The 23045-nt window shown below is 51.5% G+C and overlaps 1 protein-coding gene across 1 annotated transcript in view; it reads left to right on the top strand.

Annotated features, from left to right (window-relative positions):
- PPP1R13B (protein phosphatase 1 regulatory subunit 13B) overlaps nt 1–23045 on the top strand; it is a 93784-nt gene that overhangs the window by 63315 nt on the left and 7424 nt on the right. The window contains exons 4-9 of the mRNA XM_055130037.1: nt 224–300; nt 12124–12225; nt 14062–14236; nt 15126–15322; nt 18087–18227; nt 20570–20750. Of these exons, the coding sequence (XP_054986012.1) occupies nt 224–300; nt 12124–12225; nt 14062–14236; nt 15126–15322; nt 18087–18227; nt 20570–20750 (873 nt within the window). The remainder of the gene's footprint in view (nt 1–223; nt 301–12123; nt 12226–14061; nt 14237–15125; nt 15323–18086; nt 18228–20569; nt 20751–23045) is intronic.

The following is a 23045-nucleotide window of genomic DNA, read 5'->3' on the forward strand; positions in this document are numbered from 1 at the left end:
GCAGAGCCAGAAGTTATCCCTGAGCATTGCTGGCTGTGGCCCCCCAAAATAATTTAAGCAACTTTATATGTAAAAATTAATTGTAAAATATTTTTCACCCATACTAAGTCCTGAGTTTTTCAGTCTAGTATTTTGTAATTATGTTCAATAAATATTTAAAGTGAAAAATCAGAATATGTTGTTTCTAGTATCTTTTCGTAAATTTGGTCCTCTTGTTCTCTAGGAGGTCGTCAAACTCAAGAACAGAGAACTCAGAGAAATGTAATAAGCGTACCTGGAGAAAAACGCACTGAAAATGGGGTGAGTCATAGTGAATGGAATTGAATTCCTTCTGATTATGGAAGCTGGCCCTACTGATGGCGAGGCCCCTGTGGCCGCAGCGTTGAGGGGTGCCAGGAACTGGGTTCAGCCTGGCACCAGTGAGTTTGGGTTATGATTTCTCTTTAAAGAATTCATGTCTGGTAGAAATGGTCGTTTTGTGTTGTAACTAACAAATCTTTTTCAGAAACTGTAACGAGGCCATGAGTGAGTGGTTTCCAGCCCACACTGTGCCAGGGCGGCCTTGGTCCCTGCGAGGGCCGCCTCCCTGCGTGCTGGTGGCCTGGCCGGCTGTGGGAAGCAGATGTGAGCAGTCTCGAGGCTGTGACTGCCTTGCCTGCTGGGCCGTCGCCGCTGCCAGGGCGCAGATCCCCACCGCGGCCAGCACGTAGAGCGTCTCCTCGGCCGCCCTCCGCTGCTGCTTGGTCCCCGGCAGGCTGGGGAGGACAGAGCGGCAGGTGCAGCCTTCCCTGCAGCGGCTTCCGGGAGAGCAGGCTCCTCTCTGCCGGGGGGCTCCAGCAGCCCCTTCACTGGCCGTAGGGCAGCCTGCGAGCCTTGGTTTCGGCTGTGTCCCCAGCTCCTCTGAGTTCCTTTTCAGAAAATGTCGGTGCTGTGAAAAGAATGAGCAGAAGTGAAGGGCAGGAGAGAGATGGTTAATATGTCTTCTCTGGGCATTTTAATAGTAACCTTTCCAAATAGTTTTAAGGCTAGAGAGTTATTTATTTCTCTTTCTGATTTTTCCATTGACTTGTCACCTTGGGCAACTTACTTAACACAGTGCTTGTTACAGTCAGATACACCAAGTAGGAAAGGTCTTGGCGGGTGGGCTGTGGCTCGCGTGAGCGAGGCCCCGTTCCATCCTGCACCTAGCGGCTGCTCTAGTGCTGCCCCGGGAGGGGCAGGAGGAACCGGAAGGGGAGGGCCCAGAGGAGCCTTTTGTTGGTTGGTTGAAGTGCAGCAAGGTAGTTTTTTTTATTGAAACTTACTTAGATGTGAGAGAGAAAGAAAGAGGGAAAATGTGTTCACAAGAGGACACAAGTAGCAAAGAAACAGTCCAGCAAGCAAGATAGCTGTTAAGTGGAACGTGGGCTGGAGGCCCAGCAGTGTCCTGGAGCGAGCTGTGTGATGGGCCTGGGGCCTTCTCTTTCCTGGTGGGGTTTTCGTAACAGGGAGCTAATATTTACACTCTAAGATCAACAAAACTGAAACTTGAAACCAAAAATTTAAATAGGTCTGTAGCCTCTGTTTGAGCTTGTAATTAGAGGAAGGAAGAGAGCAGGTCTGGGGGTGAAGCGTTTCATCAAAGTTGCTGCTGTGCTTTACGACACACACACCTGCCCTGTAATCCTAATACATTACCTTTGTACAACATTTATTGTCCACAAAGCACTTTGAGGCTCATTTTTAAAGTTCAGATGTTCAAAAAAAACTTTCTTAAGAACGTTTTTGTGTGGACCTTAGACATGGATAAGGGCCTCTGACTGCAGGCCCCAGTGAGGCGCTGACAGCGGGGAGTGGGCTGGAGAGGAACAAGGGTGCCGAGTTGGTGCAGGGTGCCCGCCCAGAGTAGCAGCGGAGGCAGGAAGCGAGGGAAGGTCTGCTCTCTGAAACCGCACGATGGGGCATAGTCTACGCTGAGGAGAGCAGGTAGGGGCACAGCTCCTGTCCCCAGCCAGGAGCCAGCCCAGATCACCAAGCACCACAAGGTGACCCAAAGCCAAAAACCAGTGTTGTTAAAAAAGTCAGAGGTCTAGGGCCAAAGTGACAGCACAGCAGGTATGGAGCTTGCTTTGCATGTGTCCGACCCATGTTTGATCCCTGGCACCCCATCTGGTTTCCTAGGCACCGCCAGGAGTAGCATCCAGTGTGGCCCAAAAGCAAACAAAAGAAAAAGTCAGGGATCTGATGAAATAAAGGCTCTCACCCCACTGGTGGGACTTTTGAGTTTGTTCATCTGTGGTGACCTGGAAAATTCCACATAGGACGTTGTTGTCTCACCGGGTGTTGGACCCTCCAAGTTACTCAAACCCATTCCCATGGCATTTATTCTGCATGTGCTGTGATGGGGAAATGGGTCCATTCTCCTCGTACCTGTAACATCAGGGCTCCCAGGACCCCAGGGTAGAGGGTGAAGGGATTCTGGAGATGCTTCAGAAAAGGAGACGTGTTTGGGGGGGAAAAGGTGAAATAATGTTATACTTTAAAAAATTAGTTGGGTGACTGGAGGGATAGCACAGCAGGTAGGGCATTTGCCTTGTATGCGGCTGACCCAGGTTCGATTCCCAGCATCCCATATGGTCCCCTGAGCACCGCCAAGAGTAATTCCTGAGTGCAGAGCCAGGAGTAACCCCTGAGCATCTCCAGGTGTGACCCAAAAAGCAAAATAAGCAAACAAACATAGAAATTGGTTGGTGTTTTACAGAAGTGTCTTATGACAGTTATAAGATGATGTGGGGTTTGGGGGAGGGGTGGGTTAGCCTCAGAGTGCAGGCTTTTGCATTTAGGAGCTCTGGATTCCATCCCTGGCACCAGTTGAAAGAAGTTACAAACTAGGCCTGATTTTGACTTCTTGGTCTGATTCTTTCTTTCTTTATATTGTGAAATATCCTTAGAGAATGTGTAAGAATGTACAGCTTAAATAACTACTAAGCAGAAATCCAGATAACTACCACCCATACCCGGAATGTTTTTCTTCATTCTTTAGAAAGCAGTTCTATGTGGTTTACTTCTTTATCATATTTATTTCTTTTTCATGGTGCCAGAGATCAAAACCAGAGCCTCACATGGAGGGCAAGTGCCGTGGCACCGAGCCGCCTCCCTGCCACTCCAGAGTGTAGCCGTAGTCTTCGTCAGAAACAAGGCAGCGGGCGGCAGCTGCACGAATCTGCGTCTAAGTGTTCAGAGAAGGGAAGGGTGCCCTTCCATGCCACCTCCCTCCAGAAGGCCTTCTGTCTCTCAGCAGTGCATCGCTGCTTCCCTCAGTCTTCCAGAAGCATCTTCACCTGGAACTTCCTTGCTGACTTTGTTTCTTTGTTACTATATACTAAAATCAAGGTTATCTTGGGGCGGAGCGATAGCACAGTGGGTAGGGGGTAGGGCGTTTGCCTTGCATGGCGGGTCTGGGTGTGACCCAAAAAGAAAAAAATAAATAAAATAAAATCAAGGTTATCTTAATTCTTTACATTTTATTTTGTTGTTGTTTTTGTTTTCGAGCTACAGCTGGCAGTTCCCAGGACTTGTTCCTGCCTCTGCATTCAGAGATCACTCCTGGCTCTGCTCCTGGAGAGCACCCCAGGGTGAGCTGCAAGCAAGGCAGGCGTCTCCACCCCTGTGCTAGCTCTCTGGCTCTCCTTCACATTTGTCAGCAGGGGACATTATCCTTTCCTGATTGAGCTTATGGAACTGTCTTTGTTCGGTCATTTTTAATCTACAAAAACAGTATTTTCATGTGTTTCAAACTAATAGTACATCAATAACTAGTGTCTGGTAGATTCTGCCTTTCATTAGAGAAATCACATGTCATGGAAAGAGCCTTGTCAGAGATCCGGTTAGGCTCCAGAAGGCTTGCTGTCAGAGACCCACTTAGGGTCCCGACGTGCCGCTGACCCATCACATGAGTGGGGGAGCCAGCCAGCCGCCCAGAAACTGCCTTCCCGGCTGTAAATCAGCTGAAGGGCTTTCCTCAGAGGGCCTTATGTGGGTTAACCAGATAACAAATAACTGTAAACTCAGAAGCTTATGCCTGTCTAACAGGCAGTAAATGCTCTGCATGTGTAATCTCTCTACATGAGTGTTCTTTCCAAAGCCCGCATTGCATTCTCTCCCAGCTCTGCAAGTAAAGAAACATCCTGAGTGGCAGAACAATTGTGCGAGATTCCTTGGAGGATCAGGAAGCCTTGAGGAAACAGATGGCATCTTAACGGGATGGGTGGGGGAGGCATTGTAGACTGAAGGAAAGTGTGTAGAAAAACGCAGAGGTGGGGAAGTATTGGCTTCTGGAATGAAGAACCGAGTGCGGAGGTGAGCGTGATTGGAAGAGCCGTTGATCTCCTGTTTGGGCCATGTTGTAGCTCAGCCCAGAGACAATGCTAGGCTTGCCGGGCGTGTGCTAGAGCCATTCCCAGGGCAAGGGAACTTGGCGGGGGACAGAACGAGAAGGGTTTGGCTTCAGGTATGCCAAGTCTGCAGTGCTGGCAGGACACTGGCATAAACAGATGAAGTTGCTGGTTGGAACTATGGACCGAAGACGGGAGTGGCTCGGCTCACTGAGTGGACTCGCAGCACTCAGTGCTCCACTGTAAGCGGACAAGCAGAAAGTACCCTCCAGTTGCCCCTGAGTCTGTACCACTCCTCCCTGGAGATCCAGTGACCTGGAGTCGGCGTTGGGGGGTGGGGGGGAAGCAGTATTGCCTACTTTGGAAACGCTGGATTAAACTGAGTAACAAAGGCGTAAGTAGGTTGGGCTGGAGGGATAATAGGGGTTGGGGTGGAGAGGGTATATGGGTGCCAAGGGTCCAGGAACCCACCAGGACTGACCCTGAGTAGAGCCGGGAGTAAGCCCTGGGCATGCTGGTATGTCCAGAAACAAAAAATATGAAAGGCATCAGTAGGGCAAACCATCAAACACGCGGAGGCTTGACGCTTAAAGGCATTTTCTTCAGCAGTAGCACAGGGACATTCTTGTCTGTGTAATGGGAGCTGGAGTCCGAAGTGACCGAGGGACACATTTTAGCCCTTGGAGGAAAGGCAGCATGTGCAGTTCAGCCCTCGCTCACAGGGCCAGAGTGGCAGTACTTCGGTGCTTTCTTTTAGGGGGTGCTTGGGAGACAGGGCAGCAGTTGGTGGTGAGGCGCTTCTCTTGACACGGCCAATCTGGGTTCAGTCCCGGCACCACGTGTGATCCCCAAGACCTGCCAGGATAAGCCCGAGCACTGCCAGGTGTGACGCCAAAACCAGCAAAACCCCTCTGTTCACGCTGCCCCGTGCTCTCACAGGTGTCCTGAGCATTCGTGAGTCTCCTGTTCTCTGGACTGCGGAAGTGCTGGGAGTCTGTCTGAGATCTCACGGGAGGTGCTCGTTGCACATTCTGGAACAGGCCTCCCTTTGAAAGGTGGGCTGGGGCTGGCAGGTGGACCCGTCCCAGCCAGTCCCTGATACCACGTGGCCTCTGGGCTTCGTGGGGCACAGATGTCTCCCTGGGTCCCTGGCACTGCAGCGCTCGAGCGGTGCCACGTTCTTGGGCTGCAACGTCGAAGCTGTCGATGGAGAATCCCTGAGCGTGTCCCCGGGCCCCTGAGCAGCGCTTGAGAGCTGAACTGCTTTGGGGCGTGTGGAAAAGGGAAGGAACCGAGTGGTGTCCTGCGGCTCTCGGGAAGGGGTGTGGGGGAGCGTGTGCTGCTGGAACCGGGCCCCCCTAGGCGCTGCTGCACCTGGTCACTCGGGGCCAGAAACAGTGCAGGGACAGAGGCCTGGCCTTGCCCACGGCCATCCTGGCTTTGATCCCTGGGGTGATTCCTGAGCACAGAGTCAGCTGTGCCAAAGCACCCCTCGCCCCCAATCACAGTAAACATTTATTTACTGCGTTTTTAAATGAATTGTTATTCAAAAAGGGTATTTGTTTTTATCAGTTAATTGTGGGCTGTTTTTTTGTTTGTTTGGGTCACACCCGGCAATGCTCAGGGGTTACTCTTGGCTCTGCACTCAGGAATCACTCCTGACGATGCTCAGAGGACCGTATGGGATGCTGGGAATCGAACCCGGGTCAGCTGCGTGCAAGGCAAACGCCCTACCTGCTGTGCTATAGCTATAGCTCTAGCCCGTGGGGTGTTTTTTAATGTAGTGTTTGGCACATGATGGAAAATGTATTTGGAACACACTGGCAGGGTGTTTCAGTGATACATTAGATGAGATGTAGAACTTTTTTCACTAGTATTTGGCAAGACGAACATTACAAAAACTCCTCCTCAGTGGCTTGAGATGGAAGCGCGTTTGCAGGCTGGGCTGTCGCAGCCGTTTGTGTGCAGAAACCCGGCCGTATTTCCACCTAGCTGTTGTGATGCCAGTGTCAGAGTTTACTCCAGACGCTGCCTGAGGAGGCAAAACTACCTTTGACAGATTCACCAGCAAACTTGTAATCTAAAGAGCTCTCAGTGATAATGAACAAGTGAGTGTTACTTTTTGTTCATTTCTGGTTTTTATTTGTTTTCGACCCAGCAGCGGCTGCTGTGGCCCCCTCCTCCTTGTGACCGGGGTTGCCTCCCCGGAGCCTGGCAGGCGAGCAGTCGGGGGTCAGGCCGAGGCCAGCTGCAGGCAAGGCCAATGCCCTGACCCCTGTGGTATCTCTTTAGACCTATCATTTTTTAAAATGAGATTTAAATCTAGTTCTGGGCCTGGGGAGGGGATGCAGGGCCCAGGTGCCTCCCTTGCGGGCAGCTTCCCTGGTGCAGACTCGGGTAGCCTGGATGGTCCCCGAGCACCCCCGAGCAGCCCTTGAGCATGTGACCAGCTCCTGTCCCTAAGTAGTGCTGAGAGTCTGCTTCTCAGAGACTTCATCTTCATAGTTCTGTGGGGTTTTCTGTGTCTACAGCCCCAGGGACAAACCCGGGGCCTCCTGAGTACTCAGTATCTGCTCAGCCTCTGGGCTTCCTCTCTGGCCCAGCTTCCACGGTCTGACACTGCTAATTAGTATAAACAAGAATGGCAGGAAACAAAGTCTCCTTTCATAGCTGGCTTTGGACAAGTCATGGGCCAGCCTATTAACTTAAAATCTGATCATTGCTGCTGGGGAGATAGTACAGTGGGTAAGATACCTGGACATGCAGACCCGGGTTCAGTCCCTGCATCCCATATGGTCCCCAAGCCCACCAGGAGTGATTCCTGAGTGCAGAGCCAAGAGTTGCTCCTGAGCACTGCTGGGTATGGCCCCAAAACAAAGACAAAACAAATCTGATCATAGTATGGGGTTGATAGCTTAATTGTAGACATTTTCATGCTTACTTTCTTATTACTTATCAAAGTGCTGTTTATATGGAATCATTTCTTTGCTGAGAGGTTAACATTTTCTTTTGAAAGATGATAATTAAAATTCAAACATTGGCAACACTGAGTATTGGCAAGATTGTGGAAAAGCTCCAAGTCTCCGTATGTGGCAGGTGGGAGTGGAAGATTACCCTTCTTCAGCAGACAGTCCGGCAGACTCTTGAAGTCAACCCTCCACTTACATCAGTTCTTTGTTTCTTTTTGAGCCACGCCCACCGGTGCTCTCAGGCTCCCTGTGGTACCAGGGCCACACCCAGGCCTGTGCCTTTGCCCCTAAAGCACCTGCCCCACTCCTTGACATCGACCGTCCTGGGTAAAGGAGGGTGTTTGTCAGGTCGAGTACCAGTTCCTGCTGTTGGGGATGGCAGCCTGGCTCAGTCCCAGCACCTGAGCACTTCCACATCCCTGGACCGGCACGCTGAACCATCAGACCCTCAGAGTTGGGCTGAGGACTGCTGGAAGGGTCCTTGGGCTCCTGAGCACTTCTCAGGAGCCCCTCCCTAAAAGCTGACACTGTTGTTACTGAAAACCAAAGAATAGGCACACCCACATATCCCCTGACATACAAACAGGGTGGCTTAGGCACAGTGCCACAGATACTAGGGGCGGGGTGGGGGGGGGAGTAATTTAGCAGGATTTGATTCCTGTTTATCAGAATCAGTGAAAAGGAAAAATAAGCAAAGCAGTAGGGGTAGGTTTGTTTGAAGCAATGTCATGTGGAGAGTTAAAAATTGTAAGTGGGAGGCCAGAGCTGTAATACAGCGGGGAGGGCGTTTGCCTTGCATGCAGCCGGCCGGGTTCCATCCCAGCATCCCATATGGGCCCCCGAGCACCGCCAGGAGTGATTCCTGAGTGCAGAGCCAGGAGGAACCCCTGAGCATCACCAGGTGTGACCCAAAAGACAAAAGAATAAATAAGTGGAGTGTGACTCACACAGATCACACAGGAATGGGGTGTGGCTCAGTGGAAAGAGTTTCCCTGAGTTCAGCAAGTGCTTGTGTGTCCCTGGGGATAGCACAAAGCGTGAGCCTGGAGTGAGCCTGGAGCCACAGCGTGGGCCTGCCGCACTGCGTGTGTGGCCTTCCCGCCACCCCATAACCACTGCCACAAAGAATGCATAGGCCAACCATCAAAGGATTCTGTTTGCATTAAGCAGTTTTATTTAAAAAAAAAAAATCTTAAAAGATAGTTCTTTTTTGCAAAATTTTCACGTTTAATGAACATATACTCATCGTCATCATCATCATCATCATCATCATCATCCCGTTGATGTTGGCTGTTGGTAGGATTACACAGTGCCTGGAGCAGTCCCTGGGTGTGACGGCCTAGCTACTGGAAAATGGGGAATCTGGGCGGAAGAGGCCCAGTACCAATCCGAGCATGGCTGTGGCTAGGCTCCGGGGTCTTTGGCCGTGGGAGCTCTGTTCGGGGCGGGGAGGGAAACTGAAACCCACCCCCTCCAAGGGGCCCCCTGGAAGACAGCCAGGCTCGGGGGCAAGAGACTCTCTGCCTTGAGTTAACCCTCTAGAACTCCCCCTGCAGGAGTGGCTTTACCTCTGTTTGTTGTTATGACAGTGTCCAACCCCACCTGTGTGTCTCCACCCTGCATGATTCTATAGAACTACGCTGTGAGGGGAGGGAGGGGACTGGAAGGACTGGATGGTGACTATGACTGGAAGTAGAGAACTCTGAGACCACATCGAGACTAGGAAGAAGATAACAAGGTAGACGACTTTGAGGTCTACGAGGAGGAGAGGATGATGGAACTGTGATGACCGGGACTATGACCAAAACTACGACTACGATTGTGCAGTGGGCTGGAGCGATAGCACAGCGGCAGGGCGTTTGCCTTGCGTGCGGCCGACCCAGGTTCAATTCCTCCACCCCTCTTGGAGAGCCTGGCAAGCTACCGAGAGTATCTCACCTGCACAGCAGAGCCTGGCAAGCTACCCGTGGCGTATTCGATATGCCAAAAACAGTAACAAGAAGTTCTCACGATGGAGACATTACTGGTGCCCGCTCGGGCAAATCGATGAGCAATGGGATGACAGTGACAGTGATGATTGTGCAGTAAGGGGAGAGATCAGACTATGTTGGGGAGGAGAAAGAAATAAACCGACTACCGACCAGCCTGGGGCCAGTTCCCCTGTTTCTCCTCTGGCCCTTCACCCATCCATCACCGTGGGCTGCCAGGGGAACAGCTCTCGGCCACTGGACGCTCGAGTCCCCCTTGATTTTCTTTGTGACTCACAAGCACCTTTCAGGTTTGGCTATTCAAGTTTGGGTCTCACCACTCACATCCCCTCCCTTCCCCCTTGTTGCGTCTCTTCTCTCTCCTACCCTCCCCCCACCCCACTTGTCTTCTTTTCTTCTCCCTACATTTTGGGGCCGAGGGTGATCTTGGCATCCCTCCTTTAAACCGTGTGTGGCTTGTGCTTTTATAAGGAAAACATTTAAATTGCATGAACATTTCACTTTGAAATACTTCACCAACGTGTACACTGATTTATGTAGCTTCCTGTATATAAGATATGCTTCAGTATAATTTTGTTAAATTTGATGTATAATTTAGTACATACTTAGTACGTACTAAGATATAATATCTTAACTACTTAAAATGGGACACCATATCTTAAAATTCACATGCATCTCAAGAGGGTGTGTATTAGCAAATAGAATACCTTTCTATTTGCAACGTCGGGTGCGACCCAAAAACCAAAAAAAAAAAAAGAACTTAAGCCCTTTCTTGGGCTGGAAGGATAGTAGCAGAGCAGGTAGGGCTCTTGCTTTGCACACTGCCAACTTGGGTTCCATGCCCAGCACCCCATATGGTCCCCTAAGCCCCACTGGGAGTGATTCCTGAGTGCAGAGCCAGGAGTAACCCCTGAGCACTGCTGGTGTGGCCCCTCCCTCAAAAAATGAAAAGGAATTAAGCTCCTTATTCACGGTATAAGTTTCTGCTCTGTCCCGTTGTTGTTACTCTATAATGGGGAGTAAAGAGCCCTGCTAGGTTTGAATTTGTGTTTCCTTTGTCTCTTACGCTTTGGGGTACCACACCCAGTGGTGCTCAGCAGCTGTTCCCTGGAGGTGGTTAGGGACCGTGTTGTGCCAGGAATCAAACCCTGAGCGCCCAGATGCTCTCCTTCTGAGCCATCTTCCCACTCCAGAGTTGTTTCTTAATTATAAAATACTGGAAGCATTATTTTCCCACACAGGTATGGCTCCCGTACTGGGAAGATGGCCCGAAGGACGGGCGTGAGAGGAGTGCGGCCCAGGCAGGAGTCTGAGCCCCGAGGGCGTGCAGTGTGGCCCCCGGCACAGCCCAGCAGGCAGTGCTACCTGGGAGTGCTCCGAACTATATAAGCAATTCTGTATTTCCATATTCTGAGATTTGTTTATGGTCATCATCATGGGCCAGATTATTAATAAGCCGGCATATTTGAAACAAATTTGCCTTTATTAGAATAGTTCATATATGATAATTAAGTGAAACTTGTTCATTGCCATATATTTTCTAAGAGAATAGATAGTATCAAGTGAGGGCAAATCCTTGCTTGACTTTTGATTCTAAAACTGAAATTACTGGGGGTGAGAAGTTGCGAGAGAGGATTTGCTTAGTGATGGGTGTGGTGATGGAATTATGTCTGTGAGAAACCATTACTGATAGCATTGCAAACCACAGAATCTCCATTAAAACAAACAAGCAAACAAAAACTTGTGACTGAAATTACCACGCAGTGGAGGGAAGAGGTGGGCTGGAAGGGACGAAGGACAGTGGGGGTGGGGGGGCTGCTTTGGAGGTGGTGAAGGCATAGGACGTTGTCCATCAAAACTGTAAGCATTTAACACTGTTGTAACCATGTTACTTAAGGTGTAATAAAAACAAGTTAAAATTCTGCAGTTTAAAGAACCCTCTGTTGTGCTGATTGAATGATCTCAGTAGTTGGAAATTAGCAATCTAATACTTAGTGTAAAAGCAGGTGTTTCAGGCATTCTGGTTGGTCTGACAGGTGTGGTTTGGCCCAATAAACACATTTCTTTTTAAGTGGAAGTGTCTAGAACTCGGCACTTGACAGTACTTAGTTTTATAAGAAAGTCATGCTTCATGTTACCTTCTGACATCCATAGGTAAGCCGTTAAGACCATGGACACATTACATTTATTGTTCCATCTTTAAAGTCAAGAATATGCTTGAACTCTATTTGATGTGGGGGAAAATGGAATTGGAAGGAGAAGGTTAGAATCACTATTTGGGGAGACAGGGGCCACACCTGGCAATGCTCAGGAGTTACTTCTGGCTTTGCACTCAGGAATTACCCCTGGTGGCCTCTAGGGACTGTATAGGGTGCTGGGGATCGAACCCGAGTTGGCTATGTGCAAGGCAAATGCCCACCACTGAGCTGTCACTCCAGTCCCTAGAATCACTCTTAAGAATGGGGGGAGGGGCTGCCACAGAGCGATTGTAGGCGGGGCGTTTGCCCTGCACTTAGCTGACCCGGGTTCAATCCCCAGCATCCCATATCGTCCCCCCCCCCCCCCCGCCGCCCCGCCAGGAGTAATTCCTGAGTGCAGAGCCAACCCCTGACTGAGTGTAAAAACAAGACGAAACAGACTCACCAGGGGTGTAGCTTAGCAGTAGGGTGCTTGCCTCGCACGTTGCAGACCTGGCTGCAGTCCCTGGCACCAGGGAAGGAAAACAAGGTCGCTAGCAGAAAACACGCGTGGCTGCTCTGGGTCCTAAGCTACAGTGCGCTTTCTTCCCTGCAGGTGGGGAACCAGCGTGTGGAACTTACTCTCTCAGAGCTCCAGGACATGGCAGCTCGGCAGCAGCAGCAGATTGAGAACCAGCAGCAGATGCTGGTGGCCAAGGTGAGGTGTAAAGCAGATGAGGGGAGTGTGTTCTCAGCCTTCGCTGTAGCGGGGGTCAGCGCACTCGTGGGCAGCACTTCTGAGTGGGACTCCGACCCTGCACTGCTGGCACAGCGCTCCCGAAACTCTTCTCTGTGAGAGCGTCTTGTTCTTGAAGATGGGAAGGAGGGTACCGGGGCGGTCTCACCTGGCCCCCCTCGGACACACCCAGCCCAGAGGAGGGAATGGTTGACCTTGTCCAAACCGTAGGTCAATTTTGAAAGCAGGGATGCTTTGTATTTCCTCTTGTCTCCTGTTGACTGGCCCGATGGCTTAGCGTTCTAGAAGAAGGTGCTGGTCCTGGACGCTGAGACAGTGTGGGCACACGGGGTCGCGCGGCAACAGAGGAGGGGTCAGTCCACACTGCACTGAGCTTTACGAAGTCGGGACTTGACATTTGCTAATCGTAGGATTTGAGATTTTTCTAAGTAATGATTTAGTCCTGGGCTAGCCTCTTACCTGTCACTCCTATCTTCTGGAAACGACTTGTGTTTTGCTGACCTTAAATGCTCTGAAAGCAGTGTAAAGAGAACAAAGTGTCGCTTTTCTATGAGAAATTTTCCTAATAACTGAAGGTTGAGTCCCACTTTCCGAATGGCTGTGGCTCGTCAGAGTCTCCGCCTCCGAGTGAACCACATTTCGCATTGGAGCTGTTTTCGAAGGTTGTCTTATAAAACTAAAGTCAAATCAGAGTAATACAGAATTTTTGAATTTTCCTTTTTCTTCATACATAATGATCTAAGACTGTTGCTGTTTAAGGGCCCGGAGTGGCTCAAAGGGCTGGATGGAGGTCACGCTTTGCATATGGGAGCTCGGACCGACACCACATGGTCCCCAGCCCCCCTCCCCCCCAGAGTGGTCCTCAAGCACTGCCCTGGGGTGGCCACGGTGCAAGTGACAAGCTAATGCTGACTTGTGTGCTGGAGATTGACATCCCATCAGCTGTGGTGTGTCGCGTCTGTGACCGTCATGAAAGGTCTCCTTAGACACGTGTGCATCTGTGCACCTGCGAGGATTTCACATGGATTTCAGCTCTTTGCGTATTAATAGGGGAAGCAATTGAGGAGTACTGACTATTTTCTACCTCAGGACTTTCTTGTTCTTCCTCGACTCTAAAATTCTTTCATTAGTTTTGAAGAAACGAGTCCTACCTAAAAGAAACCCAAACACTTCCTCTCCAGTGCGATGTCAATAAGCAAATGAGAGGCTTGGGTGGGTGGTAGCGGGGAGGGGGGTGTCACACCTGGCGGTTCTCAAGACCACTCCTAGCTCTGTACTCAGGAATCGCTTTCGCCAGTGCTCAAGGAGCCATCTCGGGGCAGGGATGAGAATGGGTCGGGCTGCATGCGGTCAGCTCGGGGTGAGACATTCCCGCGCGATGCCCTCGCCGCTGCCCTTTCTCTGGCTCTGCCGGGGGAGGTTTCCTTCCTTCTCGCCACCTTCTCCCTTGCAATAGAGGCCCCTCTCACTGCCCATTTCCTGCAGAGGGGAATGAGGGACCTTGGAGGCCGCGTGGAGCAGCAGGAAACCTGGGCGGGCTCGGCCTTCCAGACAGGATGCAGATGAGCGCGCCCACTGCAGGCGCGTCTGGGGGACAGTGCGCACCGTGCTGGCACTCCCACGTCTCCCACGCCCGGCACGTGCCAGTGTGTGGCCCAGTGTGGCCAGAGTCCCCCCGGTGTATCTCTGACACTCACTGGGGCGGGTAATGTTGGGAAATCACCTGCCTCGTTCGGTAATGCATGAAAGTCACCTTGTGTCTGGAAATTCAAACTCAACTATGTCATTTTTGATCAGGAGCAGCGTTTACATTTTTTAAAGCAGCAGGAGCGGCGTCAGCAACAGTCTACTTCCGAAAACGAAAAGCTTCAGAAATTGAAAGAACGAGTTGAAGCCCAGGAAAACAAGCTAAAGAAAATCCGTGCCATGAGAGGACAAGTAGACTACAGCAAAATTATGAATGGCAATCTGTGTATGTATCCTAGTCCCATGCGGCTCCCATGCACACAGGCAGTCTGTGTACGGAACCCAGTCCCACACGGCCCCCCCATGCACACAGGCAGTCTGTGTATGGACCCCAGTCCCACGAGGCCCCCCCATGCACACAGGCAGTCTGTGTATGGACCCCAGTCCCACGAGGCCCCCCCATGCACACAGGCAGTCTGTGTACAGACCCCAGTCCCACGCGGCCCCCCATGTACACAGGCAGTCTGTGTACGGACCCCAGTCCCACGCAGATACACACACACAGGGGAACAGCCCACTTCGGGTCTGTCAAGAGCGCACTGCAGCTTTTCTGTCCCCCTTCCCTGGCTGGGAAACGTCAGCCCTGGCAGAGCAGCAGGAGACCCTCTGTGGGGACAGCAGCTGTGGCCTCCAGCTCGGATGCTGTGGGCACAGTTCATTATCAGGGTCTGTTTCACTTGAGCATCTTCAGTGTTGTCTGGGCATTAGGATAAATGATACAATGTTCAGTTTGCTAATAATTTCAGTTAGTGCTTACTTTTATGTTATGGAGATAAGAAGCAAAGCAGGCCTAAGTGATTTCGCCTCTGGAAGCCTTTGGTCAGTGAACTTTACCAAGCTGATTTTTGGACTATTTGCCTTAATTAAAGACTATCTAACCATCAATACAGATATAACTGCTTGGACATATGAGCAGCCAGGACCCGTCTTCCAAGGGTAGGTTGGGGCGTGTGCTGTATTATATAAGGACATTTTCCTCTCCAAGGCATGGTCCCTAGTGATGTTAGGATTGAGTTCAGTGTAGAGAAATGAAGAAGAAAATCACCAGACACAAATAACAACGTAAACACTATCACAGAGTGATTTATTCTCCCTTTCTTGGTGGGCAATTGTAGCTGCTGAAATCGAAAGGTTCAGCGCCATGTTCCAGGAGAAGAAGCAGGAGGTGCAGACGGCCATTCTGAGGGTGGATCAGCTCAGTCAGCAGCTGGAAGACTTGAAGAAGGGGAAGCTGAATGGCTTCCAGTCCTACAGTGGCAAACTCACGGGACCAGCAGCCATGGAGCTAAAAAGACTGTACCAGGAGCTACAGGTGAGCTGTGGGAGGGGCTGCAGAATCCTGCTTCTGGGCTGGGAATGGTAGGAACCGGAAACAAATGAATGGATTCTGGTTGAACGGTAATTCTACAAAATATCACTGTAGCACTGTCATCCATTGCTCATTGACTTGCTCAAGCGGGCACCAGTAATGTCTCTATTTTGAGACTTGTTACTGTTTTTGGCATATCGAATAAACCATGGGTAGCTTGCCAGGCTCTGCCATCTCTGCAGGCGAGATACTCTTGGTAGCTTGCTGGGCTCTCAGAGAGGGGTCGAAGAATCAAACCTGGGTCAGCCACATGCAAGGCAAATGCCCTACCCGCTGTGCTATCGCTCCAGTCCTCTACAAAATATATTTAGTACAAAAGAATTTTCAGAGGCCTTTGAGATATAATTAAAATAACATAATCCACTCATTTAAAGTGTAAAATTAAGTGGGTATTTTTCCTGGCATCTTCACAGAGGAAACACTATTGATCTAAGATTATCTTATTTACCCCCAAAAGAAACTTAGTCGTTACACCACCATCTCTTAGTCCCTTGTCAAGCACATCTACTTTCTTGCTATCTGGATATGCCTATTGTGGAAATTCCAATTAATGAAATTAGGGAATATGTAGTTCTATCACTTCTTTCGTGTAGCATTTATATAGTGCAGAATTTAATTAGCAATATCGTGAACAGTTGCAGAGTTAGTTAAGTTTTGCATGGCATTTAAAGCCTCCGTATAGGGTCCTAGAGATGGAACAGTGGTTAAAGCACTTGCCTGCTTTGCAGCTGACCCTGATTCAATCCCAGAACACAGAGCCCTGAATGCCCTCTGGTGTAGCCTGGTGGTCCCTGAACACTGCTGCAAGATCTGAGCAGCAACGTTGGGGGCACTTGGAGAACCCCTGGGAAGGGCTATTCCCCAGATAGTCGGTGAAGAAAACCTCTGTGTAAACTGTTTTGACAGATTGATGCATCTTGCTCAGTTCTTTTTTCAATTATTTGGCATTGCTGGAGATGGAGCCCAAAGCCCCACACTTGTGAGGCACATGCCCTCCCACCCCCAGTCCTCTGTTCAGTTCCTGCCTTAGCTGAAACTAAGTGCCTTAAACTGGGTGGCCTGGGTCACACCCCTTTGTTTCTGACCATTTAGAAGGCTAAAGTGTAGGTGCTGGGAGAGCTAGTCTCTAGGCGAGGGTCCACATCCTACTCCTGGCTCTGTGCTCCCTCCCAAGGACATAGCCCACCCTGGGGAGTGACTCACAACCCTCATCTAAGCTTCATCATCTCCACAAGGCCCTGTCTCAGGATTTTGCCACATTAGAGCTGGCCACGGACATGGGAGTTGGTGAGGGGAAGCGAGGGTCCATTCAGCCACAGCCAGTAAGATCACCATTTCTCAGCAGAAAAAAAGTTTTGCAGTTCTATTAGTGCGTGCTAAAAAATATATCATTCTATGATATAATACAATTAGAATAAAATAAAATCATTTGTTTTGATTATGCCTAGAAATAAAATATAAATCCATGACTTATTAATTTAAGCAGTTGTTAAAAGTGCAAGATTTTTTTTGGGGGGTTAAGGTGTGATGAAGTATAGTATAGTGTAGTGTAGTGTAGTGTAGTGTAGTGTAGTGTAGTATAGTATAGTATAGTACAGTACAGTATAGTATAGTATATTGTAGTATAGTTTAGTATATGATTTTTTTTGTTGGATTTGTTTTTTCTTTCCTTTTGGACCATACTTAGCAGTGGTTGGCGTCACTCCCAAGAGCACTGGAGCCCATATGCCAGGAACCAGTCCCAGGGATGCCACCCAGAAAGCTGCTCTCCAACCCTCTGAACTGTCTCCCCCGCCCCAGTGTTGTTATTTTACAGCAGGACTGGGAGGAGCCAAAGCAGGGAGAGCATGTGCCTTGCATGTGGCCAGCCTGGGTTCAAGCCCTGACATCCCAGAGGGTCTCGAGCACCTGCAGGAGTAATTCCTGAGTGCAGAGCCAGGAGTCCCTGAGCACTGCCAGATGTGATCCAGGAAGCCTCCCCCGCCCCCAAATAAAAGGGACTGGGGAGATGGCTCAAGAAGCCCTGAGGCCCTGAGTTCAATTCCCAGCACCAGATGAGCGCATCAGTAAAAAAAAAGTATAGCAGTTAAACTTTTTTAAAAAATCTTCTTTATTTTGGTGCGATTTAGAAGTGTGTGTTTTTTCCCAGTACCTAGCCTGGTTAGTGCCCTCATACTGTTGTGACTGTGCTTACGCTTGGGTGTCTCTGCAAGGTGCCAAGGCACTAGCTGGACAGTGTAGTTACATAGTAACATAGTTACATACACAGAGGGTTACATAGAATGTATCCCTCAGCTTTGCTGGCACCAATCATTCTGGATGGTTCTATCACAGTATGTTCTGGCTTCATCTGTTTTCTGCTGTGGAGAGTTTGGGACACAGGTCATGTCAGTATGTGCCTACTCAGGAGGCCTTGGTGTTGCTTCTTTTTTTTTTTCCCCTTCGCTTTTTGGGTCACACCGGGCGATGCTCAGGGGTTACTCCTGGCTCTGCACTCAGAAATCACTCCTGGCAGTGCTGGGGGACCATATGGGATGCTGGGAATTGAATCTGGGTCGGCCGCATGCAAGGCAAACTCCCTACCCACTGTGCTATCACTCCAGCCCCTGGTGTTGCTTCTTGCTTGTTTGGTTTTAATCTTCCAAACAATGAGAACTTGGCCATTTAGTTAATGCACATCCTAAAAGTTGCATTTCCTATTTTTCAGATTCGTAATCAGCTTAACCAGGAACAGAATTCAAAGCTCCAGCAGCAGAAGGAACTCTTGAATAAGCGCAACATTGAGGTGGCCATGATGGACAAGAGAATCAATGAACTTCGGGAACGTCTTTATGGAAAAAAAATTCAGGCATGTTAAAAAGAAAATAATTTTGTATCTTAACCACTAACAATGGGCTGGAGTGATAGCACAGCAGGTAGGGCATTTGCCTTGCACATGGCCGACCCGGGTTCGATTCCTCCATCCCTCTCGGGGCGCCCGGCAAGCTACCAAGAGTATCTTGCCCGCATGGCAGCCCTGGCAAGCTACTCGTGCTGTATTCGATATGCCAAAAACAGTAACAACAAGTCTCATATGGAGATGTTACTGTTGCCCGCTTGAGCAAGTAGATGAGCAACGGGGATGACAGTGATACAATGAATCACTAACAGTGGTTCACCCCCAAAGAACCACTTTGTTTCAGTTGATAAAACAGAAAGTGACCCTAAGCCAGAGAAAAACATCAAAGGGAAATTCTATTTCTCAAGGTCATGTTTCTTGCTACATGAAATCCTAACCCTTCTGTGCAGGGGTGGGCCTGGCTGACTCCCGCCCGCCGGGCCAGCTGTGCCACAGGCAGATTCCTTCGGTTTGTGTAGTCTCATCTTGCCATTAACTGGTTGTTCCTACCTCATCCAAGAATTTTTCTGATGATTTCTCTTTTTTTTGTTTTTGTTAGGTTTGGTTTGGGTTTTTGCACTACACCTGATGGTGGTCAGAGCTCATTTCTTGTTCTGTGCTCAGGGATCACTCCTGGCATGGACTTGGCGGGGCGGGGCATATGTAGTGCTGGGGGTGGAGCCTAGGCTGCTGGCGTGCTGTAACACTGCTTCGGCCCCTACTTAAAGATAACCTGGTAGCTTGCAAACATCTCAGCAAGTGCTATACCAGGGGCAAGTGCTTTGGGAAAATCCTTTTTTTTGGTATTCTGAATTTTAGCGGTAATAAACCAGTGCAGAAGTCATCCCGTTGCTCATCTATTTGTTCGAGCGGGCACCAGTAACGTCTCCCACTGAGAGACTTATTGTTACTGTTTTTGGCGTATCCAATACACACGGGTAACTTGCCAGGCTCTGCTGTGCGGGCCCCATACTCTCAGTAGCTTGCCGGGCTCTCCGAGAGGGGTGGAGGAATCAAACACGGATTGGCCATGTGAAAGGCGAAAGCCCAACCGCTGTGCTACCGCTCCAGCCCATAGCAGATGTATGTAAAAAAATATTCAGTCCTTCCACCCTGTTCTCCAGGGATGATAGTTGATAATTTCTGTCTTTTACTTAACAGAAACAGAAAGGTGTTTTTTCATTGTAAATAGAATCAAAGGAATTCTGTGACATTCTGCACATTGGTCCAGGGCCTCTGTCCAAATCATCACCTAGTCCCTCTGTCACGTCTCTGTACACCTCACCCCGGGCCCACGGTCACTCACCCAGCCCTGCTGTGCTGTAGGGTGTCCCTGAGTCTTGTGGGACTCAGGAGCATGTGGGGAATCAGGGCTGCTCTGGCGGGGGTGGTACTGGGCTGGAGGGGCCAGCACTGGTCAGTACTCGTAGGCTGACACTGCCTGGGGCTGAGGTTGGAGAAGCCTGAGAGGAACAGCCAGCCACTCCGAGCGTCACCTTCGGGGATCTCTGGGGAAGCTTAAGGATCAGCTGTCAAAGCTGGTGGCTTTTCTTTCCCTTCTGACACAGCCTGTGTTGGCTGACACACCTCCTGCAGTGGCGGGCCCTGGGCAGGGCCTCTGGGGTCTGGGGGAGAAATGGTCTTCCAGGACCTTCGTTGACTGCACGTGGCCCCTTGCATTACGGAGTACGTGGCTTTCCTACTGCTGGAATTCTGATACACCGTGGTGGCCACCAGTACTGCCACAGCTGAGCATTGTCCCGTCTGACCCAGCCGGCCGAGTGTCTCCAGGAGTGGCCCCTGGCCCCTGCTTGCAGTCCACCCCCCAAATAATAGAACCTAATCTCATGGCCAGCTTATCTTCCCAGTAATAGCTGAGGCGTGCTTGACCAAATCCTAGGGCACTGCGACCCACGCAAGTTGCAGAAACCACCACGAAAGGCTCAGTCGAGTTGCACTGCCCTGGACCTTCCGGGCTCTCCAAGGGTCCTGGGGCGCCTTGGATCAGTGAAGTTGCAGAGCCTGGACCCTCAGTGGCACAGTTGGGGCGCGCAGGATTGTGTGGATCTCTGCCTTGTTGGGGAGCCCGGATAAAGTCACTGGCTCTGGAGCTCGGTTCCAGCCCCTCCGGGCGGTGGCAGTGCCACAGGACTCGTGCTTGGCTGCGGCTGGGACGGCTGAGCTGCCTCGTGGCTTCGGGCCTTGTTGCGGTGGCGCGTACGATGGCCCTTGGAGGTCTCAGCTTGTCTGGACCCTGGCGGGTGACCGTTGCACGAGCCACAGCCCCGAGCATCTCTCCTCTCCTTTCGCAGCTGAGCCGTGTGAATGGCACATCGTCGCCACAGTGCCCCCTGAGCACGCCTGGCCGGGTGGCCGCAGTCGGACCCTACATCCAGGTGCCCAGTGCTGGCAGCTACGCCGTCCCGGGAGACCCCATCAAGCCCCAGTCTCTCACCATTTCCTCCAGTGCTGCCCACGGAAGATCCAAATCCGGTGAGTGGACCTGGCCCTCCCGAGGCCAGAGGAGGGGAGCTGGCCTCCCAGCGCTCCCCAGGGCTCTGCTGGCACTGCACCGGGGAAGTGGGGTGCTGTCCCGGAAGCCGAGAGCAGTTCTCTTCTCTTCACGCGCCTTTGCCCTGTGTCTAACGGTCCGAATGGGCCCCGAGCCCAGGCTTCAGCGCGAGGCCCTTTGGCTGCCAGTCAGCACCTCTTTAGGCCCAGCTGCTCTTCCCGCGCGACCTTCCCCGTGTGGCACTGTCCTCTGAACACAGCGTGCCCAGCTGCAGGCTGTGAGCGGGTACGGCCGTGCGTGCACGGGGCTTCAGCGTGTCCTCCCCTTCTTAGGAGACCACCTGTCGTCTTTGATTGTTTTTCCTTGAGGACAGATAAAATTCTGGGTTTCACACCTGCAAGGCAAGATCTTGCCCCCTGGGCTGTCCCCGGCCCAGTCCCCCTTTCCCCTCTGACGGTGCTCTCGCCGTGGCTGTGGGACGCCGGAGACCCTCACCGCAGGGAACACGGACAGCAGAGCTCCCTGGGCTGTTCCTCTGCACCTCCCGGCCTCGGCTCCGTGCAGGCAGGCTCCCCATCCCCTGCGTGCCTGCTGACCCTCCTGGCCTTTTGGTCGCAATGCCCTTGTCCCCAGCACCTGCTCTGAGCCGCAGCGCCTGTGCGGGAGCTGGTGTGGGGTGTCCACCCCTGTGCTGGCCAGGCAGGAGACCGTGTGCCTGGCTTAGATCTCTCTGCAACCACAGTGCGTGGTCGGCGTGAAGCCCTAATTGCAGCTTTCTTTGCGCAGTGCTATTTATAGCCTGAACCCATTTCCGGTGGCAGACAATGAGAGCCAAGGACTAATGGGCTTTCAAAGCCTGCCAGAGCTGGAAGTGTCTCCTGATCCCCTCCTCTGGGGTGTGCTGAGCGCCCCCACAGGGTTGCAGGAGGTCACGCCTTCCAGGGCCGGAAAATGTCTGCACACTGCAGTACCAGCTGCATCGGTGGACCCACGGGGAGGCCTGTTCACCCCACACCAAGCAGGGACCAGTCCCAGCTTTCCAGGGGCGAGGACACTCCCTGGCGGGAACTCTAATCCTCAGCTCTCGACTGTCCTGGTTCTGTGACTCACAGGTGACCACAGTAAGCCCAGAGTGGCCAGTTCGTGGACAGTGTCAGATCTCGACGTCAGGCCTGGCGGCCTATCTGCAAACCGTATGTGGGCGGGCTGGCCGGGGGCAGCGCGAGCTCTCTAGCACCGAATCAACAATCAATCACCTCTTTCCAAACTGGCAAAGGTCTGCTGCTCGCCTTAGCACAGAACAGGCCACTGAACCAAAACGTGCCTCCTGGTCATCCTGGGCCTGCAGGCTGGGCCCGCGGCCGCTCTTAGGATAGGCGGTGGGGCACAGCAGAGGCTCTTGATTTTGTTAAAAATTAACGGGAATTCCTAAGCTTACTGTGAGACTTAAGCTTCAGTTGTTCCGAGGTGCTGGGATCCAACCCAGGGCCCCAGTGCTGCGAGGCAAGTGCCCCACGGCTGAGCCCCGGCTTCAGTCCTGAAGCGTTTAGTTCTGTCTTCAGTTCAAGAATGCCCATTGTGCTCCGGGTTGATGGGCCCACCTTAGCGCATTACCACAGCCACCTGGGAGCTAGCGGCGGTATGCAGAGTCAGCCCGTTCATAAAAAATAATAATCTGTCTCCTGCGGCTGAGGAGAGGAACTTCCTAGCTCCTTAGTTCCCTGGTGGCCGTTTCCATAATCCCAGCCCTGGATGCGGTTCAGGCAGGCTACAGGCAGAGCAGAGGGCTGCGTGTCTCGCCCACACACCTCCTCCTGTGGAGCCCCCCAGCCTGGAGAGGAAGCAGGCCATGCAGAGCAGGCTAGCCCCCGGGGCCCCCCAGACCTTCAGGAGCTGTCCAGTGTGGTGAGTTAGCGGTGCCCCTGCTACAGCAGGGCTCTGTGCCGAGGGCCTGTCCCCGTGCTGCCAGCCCTGGGGTGGATCCTTCTGCTCTCCACGCCCAGCCAGGTTGTCAGATGGAGTGAAGTTCACGGATGTGTCTGTCCAGCACCTGTGGCTTCTCCCTCTGTGCAGGGGACACGTTCACAGCCTTTCTCAGTTTGGAAACCACTCTGCGGGGGTCCTAATCGCACCCTGAATCGGGCGGGACCTAGGGCCTGTGATCACCAGTTCTGTTAGGCACAGTCAAAGCTGAACCTCTTCTCAGACCCGAAGCAGCTCCGGTTAACGCTGCTGGAGTGAGGAGGAAGCCCGGGTTCCTGCTGCTGCGTGTGATT

Source organism: Sorex araneus, chromosome 3 (assembly GCF_027595985.1).
Source record: "Sorex araneus isolate mSorAra2 chromosome 3, mSorAra2.pri, whole genome shotgun sequence".
Taxonomy (NCBI): domain Eukaryota; kingdom Metazoa; phylum Chordata; class Mammalia; order Eulipotyphla; family Soricidae; genus Sorex; species Sorex araneus.